At 40.6% G+C, this 23,800-nt stretch overlaps 1 protein-coding gene across 1 annotated transcript in view; it reads left to right on the forward strand.

Annotated features, from left to right (window-relative positions):
- usp43a (ubiquitin specific peptidase 43a) overlaps window positions 1-23,800 on the forward strand; it is a 452,509-nt gene that overhangs the window by 352,446 nt on the left and 76,263 nt on the right. The window contains exon 7 of the mRNA XM_059948710.1: window positions 9,989-10,121. Within this exon, the coding sequence (XP_059804693.1) occupies window positions 9,989-10,121 (133 nt within the window). The remainder of the gene's footprint in view (window positions 1-9,988; window positions 10,122-23,800) is intronic.

The following is a 23,800-nucleotide window of genomic DNA, read 5'->3' on the forward strand; positions in this document are numbered from 1 at the left end:
CACTCATGACTGCGTGGTCAAAATCTGCTCTACCACTGTAATAAGTTGCATCTCAAGTAACAATGAGTTTGAGTACAGGACGGAGATAGGGAGCTTAGTGACATAATGCCATGATAAGTTTCTCTCGTCAACAAAACTAAAGAACAAAACAAAGCAAAAAGTGTTGACTTCAAGAGGAAATGGCGTTGAGGGTTGGAAGGCTTGGGAGCTTCAGATTTACAAGTCTTACCAAAAGCCTGTCCTGGTTTAAGTGAAATGTGATCTTTGACCGTGGAATGATTGTTGGTGCCAGGCGCAGTGGTTTGAGTACCTCAGAGACTGCTGATCCACTGAGATTTTGATGGAAAACAGTCTATAGAGTTTACAGAGAATAGTGTAAAAAAGAACATGCAGTGAGCTGCAGTTTTGTGGGCAAAAATGCCTTGTTATTGAGAGAGTTCAGAGGAGAATGGCCAGACTGGTTGAAGCTAACAGGAATGCAATAGTAACTCAAGTAAACATCTTACAATGGTGTGCAGAACAGCAGTTCCGAATGCACAACACATCCAGCCTTGAAGTGAATGGGATACAGCAGCAGAATGCCACAAACGTACAGAATAGAAATATACTCAAACACGAGGAAATCTGCAGTTGCTGGAAATTCAAGCCACACACACAAAATGCTGGGGGAACACAGCAGGCCAGGCAGCATCTGTAGGAAGAAGTACAGTCGACATTTCGGGCCGAGACCCTTTGTCAGTGGCCACTTTATTAGATGCCTCCCGTACTGAACTAAGTGCTGCTGAATCCAGGGTGAGGGATCACAGAAACAGGCTCTTCGGCCCATTGTCTGAGCTGACGGTAGAGCATCCATCCACTCCTCTCATTGTAATCTCCCCCACATTCCCACCAACCTTTCTCAGGTTCTGTTGTTTAGAGATTTTCACTAAGCTTTAAACAAAGCTTTTCAAATCTCTTTATATCCTTACTGACTTTCTCTCTCGGTGTTGCAATCAAACTTGTTTGCTTCCGAAAGGTGAATTTCCCTTCATTTTGCATTTTGTAATGCAGGTGGATTATTCAAATGACCTGGTCCTGAATAAATATATTTGCAGACAAACATGGATGGGATGACTCTGCTGAAAATATGCTTGGATAATAAATAAGCTGAAATATCAAAGCTCTGCAGAACTAAACACTCACCTTACTTTTGGCTTGAATGAAGCTTCATAACACACTTTTGATAAATTTAAAAGTAAATTATCTACTAACTAATGAAAGAATTACAGTGTAACCGTATCTCTACTACAGATGGTCAATTGTCTTGTGTCATTTCAAAATGCTGCCAATCTTTCAACAAGAGCATAGAACATCTCCCGAAATGAAGCAAACCTTAGAACTCCCTCAGGGTCCTGGCAAACATTTATTTCTCAATCACCAATCACTAAAATATGAACATGTCATGTCACTTGTTGCTCTGTAGATGATGCCAGCTGCGTTTTGTTATTTTATTGATGGTAGTGGAATAATTGTCAGCCACGTTCCTGAATGAGCTCCCAATTTGCCATTGCTCATATATGATTCATCCGAACTGCTCCCAGGCAAACAAATATGGACAGTAGTGAGAGGAAAAGGAAAAAGATAAACTAGGAGAAAGGACAATACAGAAGGAAGACAAACAGGAGCAAAGATAGTGATGGGATGTAGTGAGTTAAATATAAGCATTGACTGATAATGTAACAAATTTCCCAAAACAATGAATGAACGGAAAGCGGTTCAGAGGTGATCTCAGCTGTATGATCAAGAGTTCATTAATAATGTGCTCAGTCTGGGCTATACCAGGATTACATGGTCCAAACAAGGATAGAAGACCTGAATTCCAAAGGTAAGGAGAATAACTATTAAAATCATGGCAGAATTTGGATGTGTGCCCTCCTGGAATCATGATAAGATTAATTGGCTGACGTATCAGCAATGGGAGTATCAAGAAAATGTGCTGCCTACTGACTCATCCATTTTGTACAATCATGCAGACTCAATCTCAACAACTAAGAACTGTGCAGTGTTCTGTTGCACAGATATTCAAATACTGAATGATTTTGCTCTTACTTCACATAGATCTGCTTGACCTCTCCTGGTGAAAGTCAGTTGGAAGCAAGATTTATCTATCTGTTCCCAAATCAAAAAATAAAAGTTTATTATTTTACCCCTATTGCTGGCCGAGCTGCATATGCACAAACTGTAATTGGAAGTTTGAATCCAAGCACAACCTCCTGTGACAGTTTCCGAAGCTGGATGTGTCAAAATCTAGACTTTCCTTCAGGAGGGATAATTTTCTAAGCAAGTATTCACACTTCCCATATCCTGACATCCAGATCAATGATGATAGTCATTATTCTGACACCATGTCTGGCTTTGACCAAGATATTGACCAGCAGGAATTTTTGAATAAATGCAGCCACGGGTAAAAGTTATATATTTATTTACTGCAAGAAAATCTTGAAGTTGCTAGCAGTTACTTCATAAATTGGTGGCAATCATCAGTTATCCATCTTTCATTTTCACTACACAATCTGGACCAATATTGCTTTTTGGTTGTTGATGCGATTTATGTTGTATTTTGTAGAAAGCAGATTAACTGTTAGCATAGAGAAGTGGTATTGTGTAGGACATTTGGCACACATCATTAAGTAAATGGATTATTAACAAATTTCCATTGAATACCATTAAATTTTGATTACTTTTGGAGCAAATATATATTCATTACTTTTTTTGCTTTTAAAAGAAAATGTTTTCTATTTTGTATCTGAAAGTGTCAAAACTGGAAAACTCATTTATGTTTGGTTTTCATAATACAAAGACAGAAAAACAATGGGAGTGAGAAAATATATTGTTTGAAGTTGCCTGGGGTAATGGTTGAAGCTAAAATGTTGCTTGTCTCAACAATTTTTTTTTGTATCAAAAATAAGGACATTGATTTTCAGTGTATAAAAATGTAAAGTCAGAAACAAAGGTGAGGTCATCAATTTACAAGTGATATTTTGAAGTTGCATTCTGAGAATACAATAAGTCAGAGCATCATGGGCAATGATGCCAACTGTAGTAGAGTGCATTTCTGGATACTTTATCTCTCCTACCCACCTGCCTTTATCTACCACCTTACAACTTCCCCCCTTCCTCTTCCCCCAACTATTTATTTTGACGTCTTCCCCCTTATTCACCAAACCTGAAGAAGGCCCACGGACTGACATGTTGACTGTTTATTTACTTCCGTAGACGCTGCCTGACCTGCGGAGTTCCTCCAGCATTTTGCGTGTGTTGTTCCGGATACTGTTCAATGGTTGAATATAATCTAAGGCTGCGAGCTGAGGGTTTTGAAGACTGGCCAATTGTCTGCTGAAATATTTTGGTCACATACATAGGTCTACATGAAGCAATACCCATTTGCACAAGTAGCCTCTTAGCACTTGCTTTTTTGTTATTTCAAAACATCCAGCTTCATATGAAGTACATTTTAGCTATCTTATATTTTGATGCTCTTTTCACTGCATTGGAACACACATGATCAGGTTGTTCCCAGTGAATAGACAAAAAAGTTACTGTTTGCTCTCAGAATTGTTCCAGTCAAAACTTGGTTAATATTTAACCTTACTATTTCTAAAATTTCTGTCTTTAGTGCAGCTTCAAACTGTACTCAGAAGTATGAGCATCGGATTGGTAATAGTTTATTGATTGTTCAGTTTCTGACAAGTGGTGGTGTTGTCGGTCGTGGAAATATGCTGTGCCAGTTAACTGTGAATAACTTCAGGTTTGACAAGCAAAACAGCCAAAGGACAATGTGAGAAGCCTTCACTAATAGAAGTCCAGAACTCAAAAACAGTTTCTTTTAACTGAGTAATGCAAACCTGAAGAATGAGCTGTTGTCTTATCGCAATGGTACCACACTGAGCAGAATGGGTTGTGTGTCCAGATCAGCAAGCACAATATCTAATACTCAAGTTCAGCGATGAGGGAGCAATGAGTGCCAGAGATACAATCATCTGGATGAGATAGTAAGCTGACATTAGTTATTTCATGTGGATATAAATGACAGCATGATGTAATCCTCATCTAAGCTCCCATAGTGTCTGGGCTAACATCTTTTCCTTGTGATTAATTTGAACAGTACTCCTCAACAGTTGCAAGATTTTGTATTTGCTCAGATTGGCTGAAGTGTATCTCTACGTTGCAACAGGGAATGCTATAACAGTAATTGCAGTAGTCTGGTCTTTGATTTTAAGAGTTTTTGAGTTATGAGAATATCAAGTCCTTTTCTATATGCAGTAATCTGGATCAACACTGACGTACCTCAAGGATGCATTCTTAGCCCACTACTCTGCTCTTTCGCCACCCACAAATGTCTGGCTAGGCACAGCTCAAATGCTGACTATAAATTCGCAAGATGACATAATTATTATTGGCAGAATTTCAGATGTCATAAGAAGGCGTACAGTGGCGACATAGATCAGTGGGTTGAGTGGTGTCACAGTAACAACCTTGCACTTAGCGTCAGTAAGTTCAAGGAATTGATTGTGGACTTCAGGAAGAGGAAGTCAAGCAAACACTTAGCAATTCTCATCGAGGGATCAGAGGTGGAAAGTGTGAGCGGTTTCAAGTTTCTGGGTGTCAACATCTCTGAGGATCTATCCTGGGCTGAACATATTGATGCTCTTACAAAGAAGGCACAAGAGCAGCTATATTTCATTAGGAGTTTGAGGAGATTTGGTATGTTACCAAAGACACTCACAAATTACGACAGATGTACCATTGGGAGCATTCCAACTGATTGCATCATCGTTTGGTATAAAGGGTCCACTGCACAGGGTCGGGGAAAAAAGCCTGTGGAAAATTGAAATGTCAGTCAGCTCCATCATGAGCAATGCCTCGAGGACACCTTCAAAAAGCGATACCTCAAAAAGGCATTATTCATCCTTAAGGATATTACCCAGGACATACCCTCTTCTCATTGCTACCATCAAGGGGGGGAGATACGCACTCAACATTTCAGGAACAGCTTCTTTCCCTCCCCCATCAAAATGTGAGAAGACTTTTGAGCCAGTACTGAGATTGTTAGAGGCACCGATGGATGTATATTAGACGCACTTGCGTAGCTGTTGTCTTGGAGTGGTGGGCACGAGTTATGGAGGTGCGTGCATTCAGCAGAGGAAAGGAAGAATAATTATCCAAAGGGGAGAAATCAGTAAACCTTTGGAGTATGACAGGAGCAAGGATTCTGTCAGATGTGTTTGCCCTTGGACTTGTGCCCTTCGGATTACAGAAGTTATTTCCTGGGCTTTGGAGGATGAGGATTAAGATCGGGGGAGGTGATGCAGAGAGGATACAAACACAAAAATAGGTAGGATGTTTACCTGACTGGAACCCTGGTATTATACTGTATGGGTGAAGACCAGCATAGCCAGGGAGTATCCATAGATTGTGCACCTGGAACAAGTGGCGCAGGTTCTCTCCCTGTGTACTGAGAGGAATGTTGTATCATTGACTCAGTAACCATGTCATAGAGATGATTCATACCCAAAGTGCATGCGGTAGAATAACCCATAACAATCACAATGTTAAAACTAAAGTGTGTTAAGAGATAGGATATTTAGACGATTGCTATAAATCACTTTGCTGAAGCCTGACTAATGTCACATGAAGATCTATTATAACTTCCTTGTTTTTATAGTCTATTAATCATCTCAGTAAGGAGAAGGCTTTTTCTATTGGGCTTTTCAACCTTTCCTGGCTTAAGTTTCTACCCTTTATATTGCATTTCTTCTCTCATACATCTGTCTTTATTGTCCATTCACCGATATCTTCCTCAGGTTTGCTCCTTACAAATTTGAGATTTCCTGCATGTTCAAATCCAGGTGTAGACATGATCAGAAGGAGTAATGGTCCTACTTCTGCTGGCAAAGGAGCACCATAATTTGCATCCATCCTATCCGGAAAATCAACCCTCTGCTTTCTGTCCTTTAGCTGGTTTTGCATCCATCCCATTGGTTCTCTTTAATCCCGCAGGCTTTCTACTGGTATATCAAAATCTGTTTGCTATATTTTATCAAATGCCTCTTCAAAATCCACATGTCATCACACATGCCATTTTAATCAACGTTTTTTGTTAACTTATCAAAAAGCTTCATTAGTCATTCAAATTTAGCCAGGCTTTTAACAAATGTTCATTTATTAATCCTTCCCTTTCCACCTCATTGGCTCTTCACTTGATCTTGGAACATCTGGACAAGAAAGATGCATGTATCAGGATGTTCTTTATTGACAGCAGTTCAGCACTCAATACTACTTCTCCTCAAAACTAACCAATAAGCTCCAGGACCTTGGCCTCAAACCCTCCTTATGCAATTGGATCTGATTTCCTCTCTTGCGGACTCCAGCAAATTCAGTTATTAAGTCGGAATGTAGTTATGAAGGAGGCATGGCAACTTGGCTACTTCCTTTGGAGATTGCAGAGATTCTGCATGACATCTAAAACTTTGACTAATTTCTATGGATGTATAGTGGAGTATATGTTGACTGGCGGCATCACAGCCTGGTATGGAAACACCAATTCCCTTGAATGGAAAATCCTAAAAAAGAAGTAGATACAACCCAATCCACCATGGGTAAAGCCCTCCCCACCATTGAGCACATCGGCATAAAATACTGTGTAGGAAAGCAGAATCCATCATCAGTGACCGCTATTACCCAGGCCGGGGGTCGGCAACCTGCGGCTCCCGAGCCATTTGTGGCTCTTTCAACTCTGTGCTGCGGCTCCCTGTGGCTTTGGGAAATAATTGGTCAGTATTTAATTAAAATGTATTTTATGTTAGTTTGTTAGCTTTTGAAATGTAATTCTAAATTTGAAGATTATGGTGATCTTGTACAATCTAAGTGTGGCGACACATTTCCTGCCACATCCGAAACGGCTCACAATTAGCCAGCATTCCGGCTAAGGGAGATAGCCTACGGGGGTTTGTGAGTACGCGTCTTTTGCAGCATCTGCGTCCATGGGGGCTGGGTTGAGGGAGGCTTAAAAGCAAGGCTGTTTAGTTCGAATAAAGCTATCTTTGACTGCAGTTTACTGACACCGCTACAACGTGTTTTTATCGCTGGCTGTCCAGACGGAAGGTGCTGAAACGCTTTGTCGCGTGTCTGGAAGAAGTGAAAACTTTCCTGGGCAGCAAAGGGCTCACCTTTCCTGAGCTGGAACAGCCAGAGTGGCTGGAAAAGCTACACTTCATGGTAGACATGACAGCGCACCTGAACACGCTGAACACAGCTCTTCAGGGGTAAGGACGTACAGCCCTGCACATGTTGGAGGATGTTTTGGCATTCGAGCGCAAGTTGACAGTGCTTGCCAGAGATTTACAGAAAGGCACTTTGTCTCACTTCCCCAATTTGAGAGAGTTCAAACAAGGTCACGACATGATAATTTCGGAGTATTTACATTCTGCAATCATCGCAATGCAAACATCATTTGGGAAACGCTTCTGTGAGTTCAGAGAGGAAAAAAAACACATTATCCTTCCTGGTCACTCCCTTAAGCATCGATCCTTCCCTACTGAATACGACTGCATTGGCAGGTGTGAGTCAACCTGATCTTGAGATGGAACTGGCCGACATAGCCGACAAAGACATATGGGTGTCCAAGTTTAGACGCTTGACAGCAGACCTTGAAGATGTTGCCCGTCAGAAGGCCGTTCTTGCTCAGAAACACAAATGGAGTGATATTGAAAACCTTCCAAAACCGGACAAACTTGTGTTCGAAACATGGAATGCTATGCCCGACATTTATGTAAACATTAAAAAGTATGCGCTTTGAGTCCTGTCGATCTTTGGATCCACATATGTAAGTGAGCAGGTGTTCTCCAACATGAACTTTATTAAAAACAAACATCGCGCACGCCTCACAGATGACAGCTTGCGATCCTGTGTAAAGATGAAGGTGACGTCATACAGCCCTGATGTGCAGACGCTGTGCGCTGAGGTCCAGGAGCAGAAATCCCATTAACCAAGTATGATAAATATTTTAATTGCCTATTATTTTATGTATATTCATATTTTTTCATTGTTCAGTGAAATAGTCCTTTTATTTTTCAGGCTGACAGCTGGCTGATGTTATTTTTGGTTTGCTGCTGGCGGAAAATTTAAGTTTGGCGTTTTTCATAAATACAAGAAGGACTCAAATAGACATTGAGTATTTTACTTAAAAGTAACTTTCAACCCAACGTCTTTTTTTCGGAGTTCAAAATGTTTTTGTTGCATGCAGAAATGTAATTTCATTTTCTCTGCAGGAGTTCATCAATTTCATAAATGCAACACATTATAGTTTGTTTATACATAGCATAAAGGCAAAAAAAACGTTGTATGCAGTGTTATTTCATTTTAAATGTCAAACGGGTTTTGCGGCTCCCAGTGTTTTCTTTTCTGTGGGAAACGGGTCCAAGTGGCTCTTTCAGTGGTAAAGGTTGCTGACCCCTGACCCAGGCCATGCTCCCATTTAGCTGTTGCCATCAGGAAGAAGGTGCAGGAGCCGCAGAATTCTAAGTGCTAGGTTCAGGGATAGTTTTTACCCCCTTAACCATCAGGCTCTTGAACCAAGGGGATAACTTCACTCAACATCACTTGTCCCGTCACTGTAATGTTCTCACAGCCAATGGACTCACTTCATCTTATGTTCTCGATTTTTATTATTTATTAATTATTTCTTTCTTTTTGTATTTACATATTTGTTGTCTTTTGCACTCTGGTTGAATTCCCAAGTTGGGCTTCTTTCAGTGATACTGTTATGGCTATGACTCTACAAGAAGATAAATCTCAGGGTTGTATAATGTGGCATATATCTACTTTGATAATAAATTTATGTTGAACTTTGAACTTTTCCAAGTGCATCATTGAGAATTGTCCATTAATGTCTGGAAGCATTCAGCACGACTCCAGATAAGAACGAGAAAGCAACATGTATGGTTATTAATTAGATATATAGGTACTGGGGCAGCACATTAGCATAGTGATTGATGGGCAGCGTGGCCAGGACCTATTCCACATAGTATCTCAATAAATAAAAATAAATAATAAATTGTACACCAATAGATGATAGGAAAAATGTGAAATTTCACTTCAAGTTAATGATGGGAATCAGGTAAAAAGACAGGAGTTCAAGCTGGTAATATGCCATTTAGAAATGATGTCAGGAAAATCCTCCTCACACAAAAATGGAATGAATGACCACAGAATGATAACGTTAAAAGTCCTTTCAGAGCATTTACTACAGCACTGTGAGCAGAGTTGTGTTCCAGTGGGCATGTTAACCAAGTTGACTGAAATACCTACAAGAGAAAATCTGCAGATGCTGGAAATCCAAGTAACACACAAAATGCTGGAGGAACTCAGCAGGCCAGGCAGCATCTATGGAAAAGAATACAGTTGACGTTTTTGGCGAGACCCTTCAGGAGGACTGGCGAAAAGAGTTGAGGAGTCAGAGTAAACGGGTGGGGGGAAGGGGAGGGAGAAACACAAGGTGATAGGTGAAAGTTGGTTCTGAAAGAGATACAGGGCTGGAGAAGGGGGAGTCTATTGGGGGAGGACAGAAAGCCATGGAAGAAAGAAAAAGTGGGCAGGCAAGGAGATAAGGTGAGAGTGGGAAATGGGAATGGGGAATAGAGAAGGGGGGCATTGATATTCATGCTATCAGTTTGGAGACTACCCAGACAGAATATAAGGTGTTGCTTCTCCAATGTGAGTGTGGCCTTATTGCTGCAGTAGAGGAGGCCATGGAGGGACATGTCAGAATGGGAATAGCCTGCTGAGTTCCTCCAGCATTTTGTGTGTGTTGCTTGGACTTCCAGCATCTGCAGACTTTCACTTATTTGTGATTCTTCAAGAACATTGTTTTGCTACTATGAAATAAAATGAACTCAAATTTGTTATTACAGTTGAAGAATCTTAATAACATTATCTTCATGCTCTGCAGGGCACTACCAGAACTCAAGTGCATCTTCCAATAACTTTGAAGGGAATCCAACAGATTTTGTTCAACACGGAGCATCTGGACAAGTGCTTCTTCTCATCTGCAACACAGCAGGGAATAGCCAACAAGCAGTCAGGTAAGGCCTGAAATTTATGCCAGCTGTGCTAAATTCAGTCAGAAATTAATCATGTAATGTACTGTGTTAAAAACACTTCAAATTCTCATATGAAGCTTTCCCAAAGTTGACAAATACTAGGACTTGTTTTCTCTGAATGCATTGTTGGCAAGGCTAGGATTGCCTATTCCTTTTAGTACATAATACAATAACAGAGTATTGAACCACTCCATACTGCTACATAGTCGGGAAATATACTGTCAGAATACTGAAGATACTTCCACAGTGCAATTTGGCAAAGATTTCAAATGATCGTGGCCCAGCAATAAAAGAATAGCAGTGTCCAAGGTGGTTTGGTTAATAATATCAAAGACTTAAAGTACATTTATTATCAAAGTATGTATGCAGTTTACAACTCTGAGATTCATCTTCCCACAAACAGCCACTAAAACGAAGTACGCCATGGAACCCCTTAAAAAAAACATCAAACACCCTCCCATGCGTAAAACAAAAAGTAAATCATGCAAACAGCAACAAACGAAGTGAGCAGAAAACGCAGAATACAAAACACAAAATCAAGAGAGTCCAGGCGTGTTCCGTTCAGCTCAGTAAATGATCTGCCGGCTGTGTCTATCAAAATCTCTCACAGTAGCACCAAAAAAGTAAGTGACCAGAAACCAGAAACACATCATAATGTGTACTTCAGAGTCCAGTCCACAAACTGTCGATTAACTTGTCCAAGAAACAGAAATCTGGCACTATCTTTCGACAACATTGAGGGAGAGAGATCATTCGAATGCAGGGGTCTTCCTTCAGGAGGAGGGGGGGGGGGGAGAGAGAGAGGGACACTGTCACACACAGACACCTTCCTTTAGCAGCAGTGTGCGAGAGACTGGCAAATGATGCTGTACACCCCCTCGCCTTCTACACTCATTTTGATGATATCAAACTTCCTCGACGCTTTAGTCAGCGAGAAGTGGAGTCAATCATGGGCTTGGGCCCTGTCCCCGGGGTTCTTGGCCACACATTTCGCTCAAAGCATAAAGTACTCTCCCGGAGATAGCAAAGTGCCAGATTGGTCAGTCGGCTCGAAAACACATCATTAAAATGTAGCAGAGCCACATTTGAAAGAAAAAGAAGACATTAATGAAGTGAAAGATGTAGTTTCGTCTGGAGATTGTCGCTCTTGGTCATATTATTCGTTGGCGCCATATTTTTCGGGAATATCAGTGGGAAATCTGCAGTTGATAACGCTCCCATTTGTTTATATTTCTTGGTTTTCCAGGTCATGGTTGTCATAGCATTTGGTAGATGCAGTCAAGGAAGTTTGAAGCTGTAGATGGGAGGCACAGCAGCTGTGCTGTACTACTGATGGAGGGCAAATTAAAATTTGGGGTGTTGGATAGCTATCAGTCCAGTGGGAAAACAGTGCTAAACTTCTTATGAGTAGTTGGAGCTGAAAACATCCAGGAAGGTGGAAAATCCATCCTACTTCTGACTTGTTCCTTGAAGATGGTGCAAAGACTAGGAAATCAGGAAATAAGTCATCCACCTCAGTGCTCCAGTCTCTGGCTTATCCTGTTAAGTTCTTAATCAAATGAAACTCCTAGGATATTGATGGTAGGAGGTTCAATAATGGTGAAGCTGTTGTCTGCGGTTGTTGAACTCAGCTTATTGGATGTGGCTTGAAAAGCAACCTTCACCTATAGCGTCAATTTTAATAGCAGACTAATTTATTATTTTGTAAACCAAGCAATATGCATTCATCAGCAAATGCTCTCAATGCAGAGATCTAAAGTCATAGCAAAAAGAAGATTTATGATGAAACAATTGATGTCCTGAGATTAAGACATTTGAGTGAGTTGTAACTAAAGGCTGTGGATTGTTCTACCCCGTTGACCCAAGTTCATATGCTGTCTCAGACTTACGTTGCATCTTTGGAATTCACCTTTATCATAGGCTTGGTCTTAATGAAGCCTGGAGTTGAGTAATCTTTCCAGAACCCAAATTAAGCAGGTTATGATGAATCAATGTCTTCCAGCAATTTAATAATGATTAAAAGTAAACTGATTAGGCGGGTGGGATTTGTTCTATGTTTTCTAGACTGGATGTAGTTGAACAAATTAATATTTTAAGGTTATATTAGTCTTGTATTTGGACTGGAGGTGCTGATAGATCAGAAGTATGTCTTCAACACTACGGCCAGGCTGTAGTCAGGCACATGAACATTTTCATACCCTGTAGACTTGGCCATTTCTTGATAGTCGTGCACAATGAATCAAATTACCTGAACACCAAACTTGTAAAATAGTAAGGACTATAGACAGTGCAGATAGAACATACCCATGGCACTTTGGGCTGAAGGTGACTGCAAATGCTTCAACTCTGCCTTTGAAAATGAAGCTATTCATGGGGTTAACTCCTAACACTCTGCTGCCATTTATAGCTGTAACATCAGTACTGTAGAGATTTGGTATAATTATCTGTTGAATGTTATTTTAATGATTTTAGCAATATGTTGTAGCTTCATTAAGCAGGTGCGTCATTTATGGCTTTGCCTAGTGTTGAACCTCTCATTGACCAGCAAGTCTTGGCGAGGTGTGGTAAACTCTGTAACAGGCTCTTCTGTGTTCAATGTGTATGCACACGATACACTGCCACCCGTTTGTTATGTGCTAACGTTTATCAGTAATTCCATCCATTTTTAATGTTTAGTGTTAATGCATCTGAAGTAAAGATTGGAGACAACTGTGCACATAGAGTGTAGACTTCGAGAGACTGCAGGTTCTGGGGCTGTAAGCTCCCAAAGTTGAGCCCAGCGTAGGATCTTGCTGACTGCATATGGTTCATTCAGTAGCTGTCTCAACATTGACAACTACTTCCCATTAATTAATATTAGTAGAGAGAAAATCAGTGGCAGCAAATATGCATTAGTGGTACAAGGCCTTGTATAATTTTGCATTTATCTTCATTAACTAGGCAAGTGAAGAAAATGCTGTCAAGTAGGGTTAGTATACGTGGATACCTGGTGGGCCAAAGGACTTTTGTCATTGCTGTATGATTCTATAAATGTAACTTTAATGTGATAGTTGAAATGCCGCACTTATATGGATTGTGATTCAGAATATTGAAGTCACCCATCAGTTGTTCAGCAGTCTGGTAAATTGCTACCTTGTACTAAAAATGGAAATGGCCGTTTTAAAAAGGAAGCGGTTTAAAATCAAACCTGTTCCCATGTTCACAAGTGTCTCCAGTGACGACTTGCTGGATCTATACCAGGCCTCTCCATCGTCGTTGTCACTGTGCTAGCTCCATGAGAAATGTATGATGCCATTAATCTTTTGTTGTAACTTTTTATTACTGACTATGATAAGAAAGAAATGGCATTTGTCTGCAGCAAGGATCTTAGTCGTGGGAACACAGGGTGTGCAGGGAGCAGAGGAGTGCCTTCTGGTTAAGATGTTGATCGATATCTGCTTTGAGCAATATGTGTTGTTCCAAGACCAATGAAGAGGTATTTGAACTTTGTCTTCAGAAGCGACCTTGCAATTTAGTTGTGTTGTTTGGATCATTGTGATACATTTCATTTTACTGTTGTCCTGGCCCATTTCCAATCATAAACATTGATCTGTTTTCATGTTCCTGAATAAATCATTTCAGAACTTATGTCCTTTCAAAAGGATAGAACATTGCAATGTGATGCTGTTCAAAATGTATTTAGGCTGCTTGAGAACCATCTTTTTCCATTCATTGTCAGGCTAAATAAATGCAGGGTCAATAATTATAGATTCAGTTTAAATTAGTGCAAGCACTTACAAGAGATGTTTTTAATTAAACCCCAGCAGGTATTAAAAATATACCATCCGAAAGAACTCTACATTTCTCTTGAAAGATTTTGATATTTTATCCTGCACTGAATGAAAGTTCACTCATGCTCAAGTTTGCATTGCCATATCGGATTCCCCTTTGAATCAAATGTCACATGTAATAATGATATATTTTTGGGAAGTATTTTATGATAAACAGGGTAAGGTTCAATTTGCTCTGATCCATCACTGTATGCATCAAATAGTCATCTTGATATAATGGTTAAATGTGATTCAATCAGTAAAATATCATGCATTTTTAATCCACGATGAAACATAGAAAACCTACAGCACAATACAAGCCCTTCAGCCCACAAAGTTGTGCCAAACATGTCCCTACCTCAGAAATTACTAGGCTTACCTATAGCCCTCTATTTTACTGAGTTCCATGTACCTATCTAAAAGTCCCTTAAAAGACCCTATCATATCCACTTCCACCACCGTTCCTGGCAGCCCATTCCACGCACTCACCACTCTGAGTAAAAAACTTACCCCTGACATCTTCTCTGTACCTACTCCCCAGCACCTTAAACCTGTGTCCTCTTGTGGCAACTATTTCAGCCCTGGAAAAAAGCCTCTGGCTATCCACACGATCAATGCCTCTCATCATCTTATACACATCTAACAGGTCACCTCTCATTTTCCGTCGCTCCAAGGAGAAAAGGATGAGTTCACTCAACCTATTCTCATGGCTTGCTCCCCAATCCAGGCAACGTCCTTGTAAATCTCAGCTGCACCCAGTCTATGGCTTCCAGATCCTTCCTGTAGTGAGGCGACCAGAACTGAGCACAGTACTCCAAGTGGGGTCTGACCAGGGTCCTATATAGCTGCAACATTACCTCTTGGCTCCTAAATTCAATTCCATGATTGATGAAGGCCAATACACCATATGCCTTCTTAACCAGAGTCAACCTGCACAGATGCTTTGAGTGTCCTATGGACTTGGACCCCACGATCCCTTTGATCCTCCACACTGCCAGGAGACTTACCATTAATACTATATTCTGCCATCATATTTGATCTACCAAAATGAACCACTTCACTCTTATCTGGGGTGAGCTCTATCTGCCACTTCTTAGTCCAGTTTTGCATCCTATCAATGTCCCGCTGTAACCTCTGACAGCCCTCCCACACTATCCAGAACACCTCCAACCTTTGTGTCATCAGCAAACTTACTAACCCATTCCTCCACTTCCTCATCCAGGTCATTTATAAAAATCACGAAGAGTAAGGGTCCCAGAACAGATCCCTGAGGCAGCCCACTGCTGACCGACCTCCATACAGAATAGGACCCGTCTACAACCACTCTTTGCCTTCTGTGGGCAAGCCAGTGGATCCCATGCCTCCTTACTTTCTCAATAAGCCTTGTATGAGGTACTTTATTAAATGCCTTGCTGAAATCCATATACACCACATCTACTGTTCTACCTTCATCAATGTGTTTAGTCATATTCTCAAAAAATTCAATCAGGTTTGTAAAGCACGACCTGCCCTTGAAAAAGCCATGGTGACTACTCCTAATCATATTATGCCTGTCCAAATGTACATAAATCCTACCTCTCAGGATCTTCTCCATCAACTTACCAATCACTGAAGTAAGACTGACTGGTCTCTAATTTCCTGGGCTATCTCTACTCCCTTTCTTGAATAAAGGAACAACATCTGCAACCCTGCAATCCTCTGGAACCTTTCCCGTCCCCAATAGTGACCAACTATTTTCTGTGTTTTTCTGCTGTTGTTTCATACGACAGGTGTTTTTCTCTTCACATTTGTAATTGTTTTTTGTCAAGCCGCTCTTCCAGCTCATGGCTGCATTGATGGACCACGGTAAAGCAGTCCTGGGTCTTTGTGAGAGGACACGTTTGGACCAAGTGGAGGACGTCCTGGGTTGGGACACCTCAGGAGCAGGCTGAGGTTTGCCGGGTGCCCCATCAGTGTAGTGTTAGCGCTGTTTGTCATGTCGACTTCTGAGTCTATTTGCAGCTGTCCAGTTTTTCCTGGTAGTTGTAGTAAAGCCAGGGAGGAGCGAGGTAGGATCATTGATCAGATCTCTGCTGGGGAGCATGTTGCTGTGCCTGTATTGGCGCCATTCAGTGTCTTTGTCATTGGAGTCGAGGTTTTTCAAGTTGTAGAAAGGTTTTCGGGATTTGAATCAAGAAATTGGAGGAGCATTTTTGATGAGTTTATGATCTGGAATGTTGTTGGCCATATTTTGGATAAGCTTGTAGAATGTTGCTGAAGCTGCTCTTCTATGGATCTCTGGGAATGCTATGCCGCTCATTGTTGGGAGCCATGGGACAGGTGTGGATTTTAGGATTTCTGAGATTATTCTCATAAAGGTATGGAGCTGTGTACTGATGATGCTTGTGTGAGCATTTCTCTCCCAGGTGAGTGCACAATATTCAGCGACTGAGAAACATAGTGCCAAGCTAGATGTTCATAGGACTGACTGGTTAGCACCCTATTTGGTTCTTACTATCTTCCTGATCGTGGCCTTTCTGGATTTTAGTTTCTTTTCAGTAGTTTGAAGGTTGATCTTGTATGAGAGAGTTCGATATCGTGTGACGTCGAAGTACCTAAGTGAATTGTCGGGTGCCTGTTTGTCATTTAGTTTGATATTAAGTTTGATTAGTCAGTTGTTGAGATGAAATAAAGAAGTTACTGTGTTGTTGATGATCATAGTTATCTTTGAGAAACAGTTGGATAAGGAGTTCATATCTTGGGTAACGTTTTTTTCAATTGATTTGACCTTGTTCAGTTGGAAAGCTATGGCCCAGTCATCACCATATCCAAATTTGCAGTCTTGGTTTCAGAGTGGTCACTGAGGTACAAATTGAGCTAGAACTGACCCCTGGGGGAAGCCATTGCAGAATTTCATAATGCGACTGATGTTACTTCCTAGGCAGGCAAAGAAGGAGCAGGTGCTTGTCATACTGTGAAGGAGACGTAGGATCTTTTTGAATGGGGTGTTTTAAACTACTCTATCTCTTTGTCCTTAATAAACTGGCTACAACTTCCTTTTCACTTCATTAATGATGCTTTTTCTTTTTCATTTTAAGTACTTAAGTGGCTATTCTGTTTGTGAAATAGATGAAAGTTTATCACTGGTATAATATTTCTATGGATGGATTATTGCAGGGCACTAATAGTCACCATAGGGGTCACAGAGAGAACAAAACAACAACGAAACAGGCTGTTCAGCCCATCTATTCCATGCTGAACTATTAAACTGCTTAGTTCCATTGACATGCATCCAGACCATAATAGAAACATTGAAAACCATTCGGCCCACAAAGCTGTACCAAACATGTCCTTACCTGAGAAATTACCTAGGGTTACCCATAGCCCTCTATTTTTCTGAGCTCCATGTACCTGAACAGGAGTCTCAATCCTCCATCCCCCTCCCATTCATGTACCTATGCAAATTTCTACTATCATGTTCCCGTTAAACATTTCACCTTTCACTCTTCACCTTTAGTACTAGTTTCATGCAATGTCACTGGAAAAAGCCTGCTTGCATTTGCCCTAATCATACACCTCATAATTCTATATTCATTTATCAAATCTCCCCTCATTCTTCTATGTTCTAGGGAATAAAGTCCTAACCTATTCAACCTTTTCTTATAACTCTGGTCCTCAAGTCCTGGCAATATTCTTATAAATTTTCTCTGCTCCCTTTAAATCTTTTTGAAATCTTTCCAGTATGTAGCTAATCAAAACTGCACACAGTGCTCCAAGTTAGCCCTCACTAACGTAAAACACAACTTCAACATAACATCCCTACTACTGTTCTCCATACTTTGATTATTGAAGGCCAAAGTGCCAAAAGCTTTCTTTACGACCCTATCTGCTTGTGATGCCACTTTCAAGGAACTATTGATCAGTACTCCTAGATCCCTATGTTCTACCACACACCTCAGTACCTTACCGCTCAACCCAGTAAGTCCTCCCGTGGTTTGACCTCCCAAAGTGCAGTTCCTCACACTTGTCCACATTAAATTCCATCTGCCAATTTTCAGCCCAGTTTTCTAGCTTGTCAGTTGTTGAATTGTATGTTAAATAGTCAGTTTTGGACTATTTCGTGCTAGTGAAGTGTATTAACGCAAGGCATATTAAAAATCAAAACTGAATTTTTGATATAATCTATGTAATGCCCTGGTTAAGAACCCGTTTTATTGTATTACTACTGTCGTGCTGTTCGGTATTTTATTTCCTGTAGCTTTTCTGCAGTGTTTTCTGTTAGTTAAGCTTCACAGTCCAGTATGTTGGTTTCTCTTAAGACAAGGAGTTCATTTGCTCAGTTTAGAAATGTTGTGCCAGCCAGTCAGGTTTGTCTTGATAATATTCTGTCCCGTGGGATGCCTTGAGACATTTGAGAGAGCATGACATCAGATTTGCTGGAGACATTGGGTTGGTTTTGGGTCTTTGTTGGGAGGTGTTGGAAGGAGGAGGAGTTGTGGGGCAGATCACAAGGAAAGATGCTCATGAAACCCCACCCAAAGGAGAGACCCCATTGCAGGAAGTGCATTGTGCAGACAATTGGCTCCAAGGAGGAAGCCCTAATGTTCCTGAGTTAATCAGTTCATTCGAAACCACCTTCGAGGGAGGTTCAAACTGTGGCTGTGCAGGACATGGATTCAGCGCCACGAGTAATTAAAATGAAGCACCTGACTAGCCAGCAGTGAGCTCCAACGTTAATGGGCGCATTTAGACTGGTTTAACTGTAAGGTGCCCTTTTTCTGTTAGCCGTTTGTTCAAGTTGAAATACCTGTAAATATGCTTCCATTTTAATTTGATGCTGGTGTAAGGTCTGTTATTTCCTGAGGAACGATAACTTTGCATGTGGCAGTATTTAAACAGCATTCAGCTTAATTTTTATTCCCTTGCCAGAACATTCCAGCTCTCCAGTTAGGTTGAACCCTAGATGTGTGTTGCTTATTGAAGGTGTCCTCCTCACCATCAGCCATGCAACACTGATTCACATGGCTGTTAGCCAGAGTTAGCTAACGAGCCTAGTTTATTACGGTGAGTGGGCTATGTCTGTCTCGGACTTAAATGTATTTGAGGTTTCTACACTGATTAGTCTGATCTTAGCCTCAGGGAGGAAGACAGGCTACAATTGCCCCTAGTGCACCTGGGCTTAAGAATAATAATTTTGAGCATGATGTTTGCTTCTGGATTCCTCTTGTTAAAATAGAGCGTGAGGTTGCATTCCGATGCTGAACAATTAAGTATCCAGTTGGCACTGACTGAGTTCATCATTTGGGGTGGTACTGGAAGATCTCTATCACCCGAGGAATCGTATCTGTAATTGGAAGAGAAGGAAATCTGTTGCAAGGAAAAGGAAGAGTGAAGTGAATGAGCATGTTGTATCAGAGCAGATTGCTGTCCTCCCAGAGTGACTATAATTTGACATCATACTTTGAATAAAATAGTACCGGCAGAACTGAGACATTGTTTTATGTGCCAACGGCAGGGAGCTTGTGACAAATGTTTTGCTGCAGGGAAAGGGATACAGAGGGCCTCTTGGATAATATTAGGTAATTTGATGTACATTAGCCTTGTAGATTTGAGTTGAAAACAAATTGTGGAAGTGACATTATTACTCAGTATCAGATGATTTGTAAGTGTTTTATTTTAATGGCAATTCTGCATCGTATTTTTTCTTGAAGCCCTCTCTATTTGCAAAAATCCCACAGAAGGACTTAGAGATAGCACCTTCTTCAGTTCTCTCTCTCCCCCCCTTTCTTTAAATACGCAGAGCCTTAAATACCTTTATTTAGCTATAAGCACTGCAGCGATAGATTTATGGATGCCGTTGGGTATAAGTAACGTAGGAGAATTTAGGAGAAAGTAATGCAATAACATACTTTAACCTGTTCATTCAGTTCCTGAGAAAATTTGCCTGTCCTATTCCAGCAAAATATAGTGTAACATGAGCAGAATTGCACAACTTTGATAATTGTAGATTATAGCAGAAATGGTGGTAAACTTTTGTTGTGTTCTGGTAGGTTTAAAGTAATTTACAAACTCAATTGATGCAGCAATGCTCTGTCTTCAAGAGATCAAAGTATGTCAGTATCCTCCTTTTCAGTCCTACACTGTGTATTCCCATCCAGTGCATAGAGGCACCAAGTTAGACAGTTACTAAAATTCCACTAAGGACACATTTAGTAGTCACAGTGGAGTACCTTGAGCATTCTGTTCTTTGGGAATTTGGCTACTGATAGCTGAGTCTTGTTGTGCACCAATGTAGTCTGTCTGTATGACGTTGACAAGGTGACTGACAAGTTGTGAACTCAAAGTACACTGCAGATGCTGTGGTCAAATCAACACGGAAGGGTTTCGGCCCGAAATGTTGACTGCTCATTTCAACGGATGCTGCCCGACCTGCTGAGTTCATCCAGCTTGTTTGTACGTGTTGACTGACAAGTTGTATGTCTAGGAATGGAAAATTGGTAGCACAGAGACACGAAAGTGCAGATGCTGAAATCTGGAGGAAAGTAAACAAACTAGTGGAGGAACTCAGTGGATTGGGCAGCATCTACAAAGATGATTGACATCTTGGAGAATTAGTACAAATGTTCAATTTACTCATGGATATTAAGTGCCAAGTGCCCAATGTAACAGACAACACAGCTGCATTCTTATTCCCATGCTCTGACTGCTATTAATGATAAAAGTGGCCATCTCTTGAACAGGCGAGAGTTTCTCAACATGTATACAGAGGATGTAATGCTATTTTGAATTCTGTTTTCCACGAGGAGGACACTGAACACCACTGGCGATACCAGCTGTAACCGGGAGAATGTAACTGATGAGCCACCTTATCAGTAGTCCTTGGAGAGTGAGTTGATTGTGTAAAAACACAAGGGTTTCTGCAGATGCTGGAAATCCAAAGCAATGCACACAAAATCCTGGGGGAACTCAGTAGTTCAAGGCAGTGTTCATGAAAATGAACGAACAGTCGACATTTTGGGTTGAGTCTCTTCTTCAGGACTGGAAAAGAAGGAAGAGGGGATATGAATGCCGCCTGACCTGCTGAGTTCCTCCAGCATTTTGTGATTGTTTAAAATACAGTTCCTCCTTACCTCTTCCTCTCCATTTTGCCCTTGCACCTGATGCTGAGGTTGTATTCACTTAAAAGTCAGTATTAGTTCACCAAGCAGCCATTTGGAAATGGCCAGCATGCATTTATCTTAATGAACTTTCAGTTAAATGTTTCCCAAGCTCCAGTATCCATTGACACTTCAGGCGGGTGTTTGAATGTACGTCAAATTCCAAGCTCATTTTTCCAGCTATTTAAATTCATGTTTGGGAGACTGATATGATAATTAGTGCTCATATATTTGACTTTCTAAAGATCTGAATGTACAGAGCTCTTATTGTGTGATGTTCAAAAAGCTTGTCCATATTGAAGATAGCTGGACAGTTTCAATGGGAATATAGATGTCCCAAGTAATTATACAGTAGCTTTAAAGCTTCATTTATCTGTGAAATATCATTATGGTGTAAACAAAACATAGACTCGCAGCACTGATAATCAGGAAATAAATGAAAGCATGTGCATGTTTTAAGTGGTGCACATTATCCCCTAGAGTGATATTGTTGGTAGGTAACATGCTGCCTTCTGTTATGTGATCTCTTTAAAAAAAAATTCTTCAACCATTCTTCCATCTTCTACTCAGTAATGGACTTGGTGCATTGTTCATTGTGAATACAAATTATAAATATGATCAGGAACTCTTGTCATGGATTTTATTTATAAATTGTTGGCACAGTTCGCTGAAATATATGATACAGGGAACTTAAGTACTTAGAGGAAAAAAAATTCAAAAGTAAAGATTTAGAAATGCCGTGATTTCCCAAGGGCATTTCGTGTATTGTCCCAACTATTTATAGCTTAACAGATTTGTTTTGATTGGTATTTAAGTTAAGATGGATGATTATCCCCTCCCAGTGAGCAAGATTATGGCTGTATCACCTGCCTATGGGAATGATGTTCACAGACCATTGTCTCATTGAGTACTTGTCAGCACTGCCTGTGGCTTTTTCTGAAAATATTTTTTTTATTTGTGTTTGTAGCTTCTTCCAGCTGTTCTTTTTCATTCCATAATGGCTGGGTTAATTCTCTAAGCACCAAAATGAGCTGTGCACTTCGACTACCTTCTGTGATTTTAAGAATAAGTTAACGTGTGCCATGGCATGGTAGAGCAATCTTGTCAGTCACATCGTCGTGCTCTTTTCCCATTGGCCTTTAGTTTTCTATACCTCAAGTGCCTAGACAATTCCCTCTGAAAACTACAGTTGACTCTGTTTCCATCACACTACAGGCAGTAATTGACAAATCATGACTACTTACAGCTTTTAGCAGTTTCATTACCTCATCTCTACCTTGTTTCTTCATAAAATTATACTTTCCTTATATCTGCCATGCCTTAAGGCAAATGCAATTATTTTGGTGGTATATTTCACTTTTAATTACTTTTTAATAATTTCCTACAGCAACATTGCCAAACATCTTAATGTTAACCTTTAACTGTCAGAATATCAATTAATGCCTTAAGCACCCATTTTCAAGGCATTCCCCTTGGGGATGTGTCAACATTAATTGGAATTCTTTTAAAGCTTAGAACCATAGAACATTACAGCACAGAAACAGGCCTTTTGGCCCTTCTGGGCTGTGCCGAACCATTTTTCTGCCTAGTCCCACTGACCTGCACCTGGCCCATATCCCTCCATACACTTCTCATCCATATACCTGTCCAAGTTTTTCTTAAATGTTAGAAGTGAGCCCACATTTACCACTTCATCTGCCAGCTCATTCCACACTCCCACCACTCTAAGTGTGAAGAAGCCCCCCCCCCCATGTTCCCTTTAAACTTTTCCCCCTTCACCCTTAACCCATGTCCTCTGGTTTTTTCCTCCCCTAGCCTCAGTGGAAAAAGCCTGCTTGCATTCACTCTATCTATACCCATCATAATTTTATATACCTCTATCAAATCTCCCCTCGTTTTTCTACACTCCAGGGAATAAAGTCCTAACCTATTCAACCTTTTCTCTGTAACTCAATTTCTCAAGTCCTGGCAACATCCTTGTAAACCTTCTCTGCACTCTTTCAACCTTATTAATATCCTTCCTGTAACTCGATGACCAAAACTGCACACGATACTCCAAATTCGGCCTCACCAATGTCTTATACAAACTCACCATAACATTCCAGTTCTTATACTCAGTACTTTGACTTATAAAGGCCAATGTACCAAAAGCTCTCTTTACTACCCTATCTGCCTGTGACACCAATTTTAGGGAATTTGGTATCTGTATTCCTAGATCCCTCTGTTCTAGTGCACTTCTACTGCACTTCATGTGAATAAATGTTAAACAATATCATATCCATTTTTGTTTGCCAGAGCAAGATTTGATCTCATGTTGGAATCAAAAGATAACTTAGATTTATCATTTTTACCTGAAAGCCAAATGATTAAGCACAGCAATAAAGGAAAAGCATGGGAAATATTTATTACATCAGGCACATCCTGTCACGAAAGTTTCAGATTAATGACATGTGGAAGGCTTTTTGGAAACTCTGGTATGGAAGGTGACACAATCAGCTTGTGTTTTCCTGTGTTGATCAGGTTTGCTTCACAACGACCAAACGACCTGCGATCCTGTTGTAAATATAAGTAAGGCTCCTTACTGAAATGACTAAATAATAATAGAAAGTATACTTTTACTGCTTGTGGCCCACACATGCCTTGAGCTCACATGGTGAAGATTGGAAGGACAATACGGCCCTCCCGTATATATGGGGCAGGCAGAATCACTGTACTG

The sequence above is a fragment of the Hypanus sabinus genome, chromosome 23, assembly GCF_030144855.1.
Source record: "Hypanus sabinus isolate sHypSab1 chromosome 23, sHypSab1.hap1, whole genome shotgun sequence".
NCBI lineage: Eukaryota > Metazoa > Chordata > Chondrichthyes > Myliobatiformes > Dasyatidae > Hypanus > Hypanus sabinus.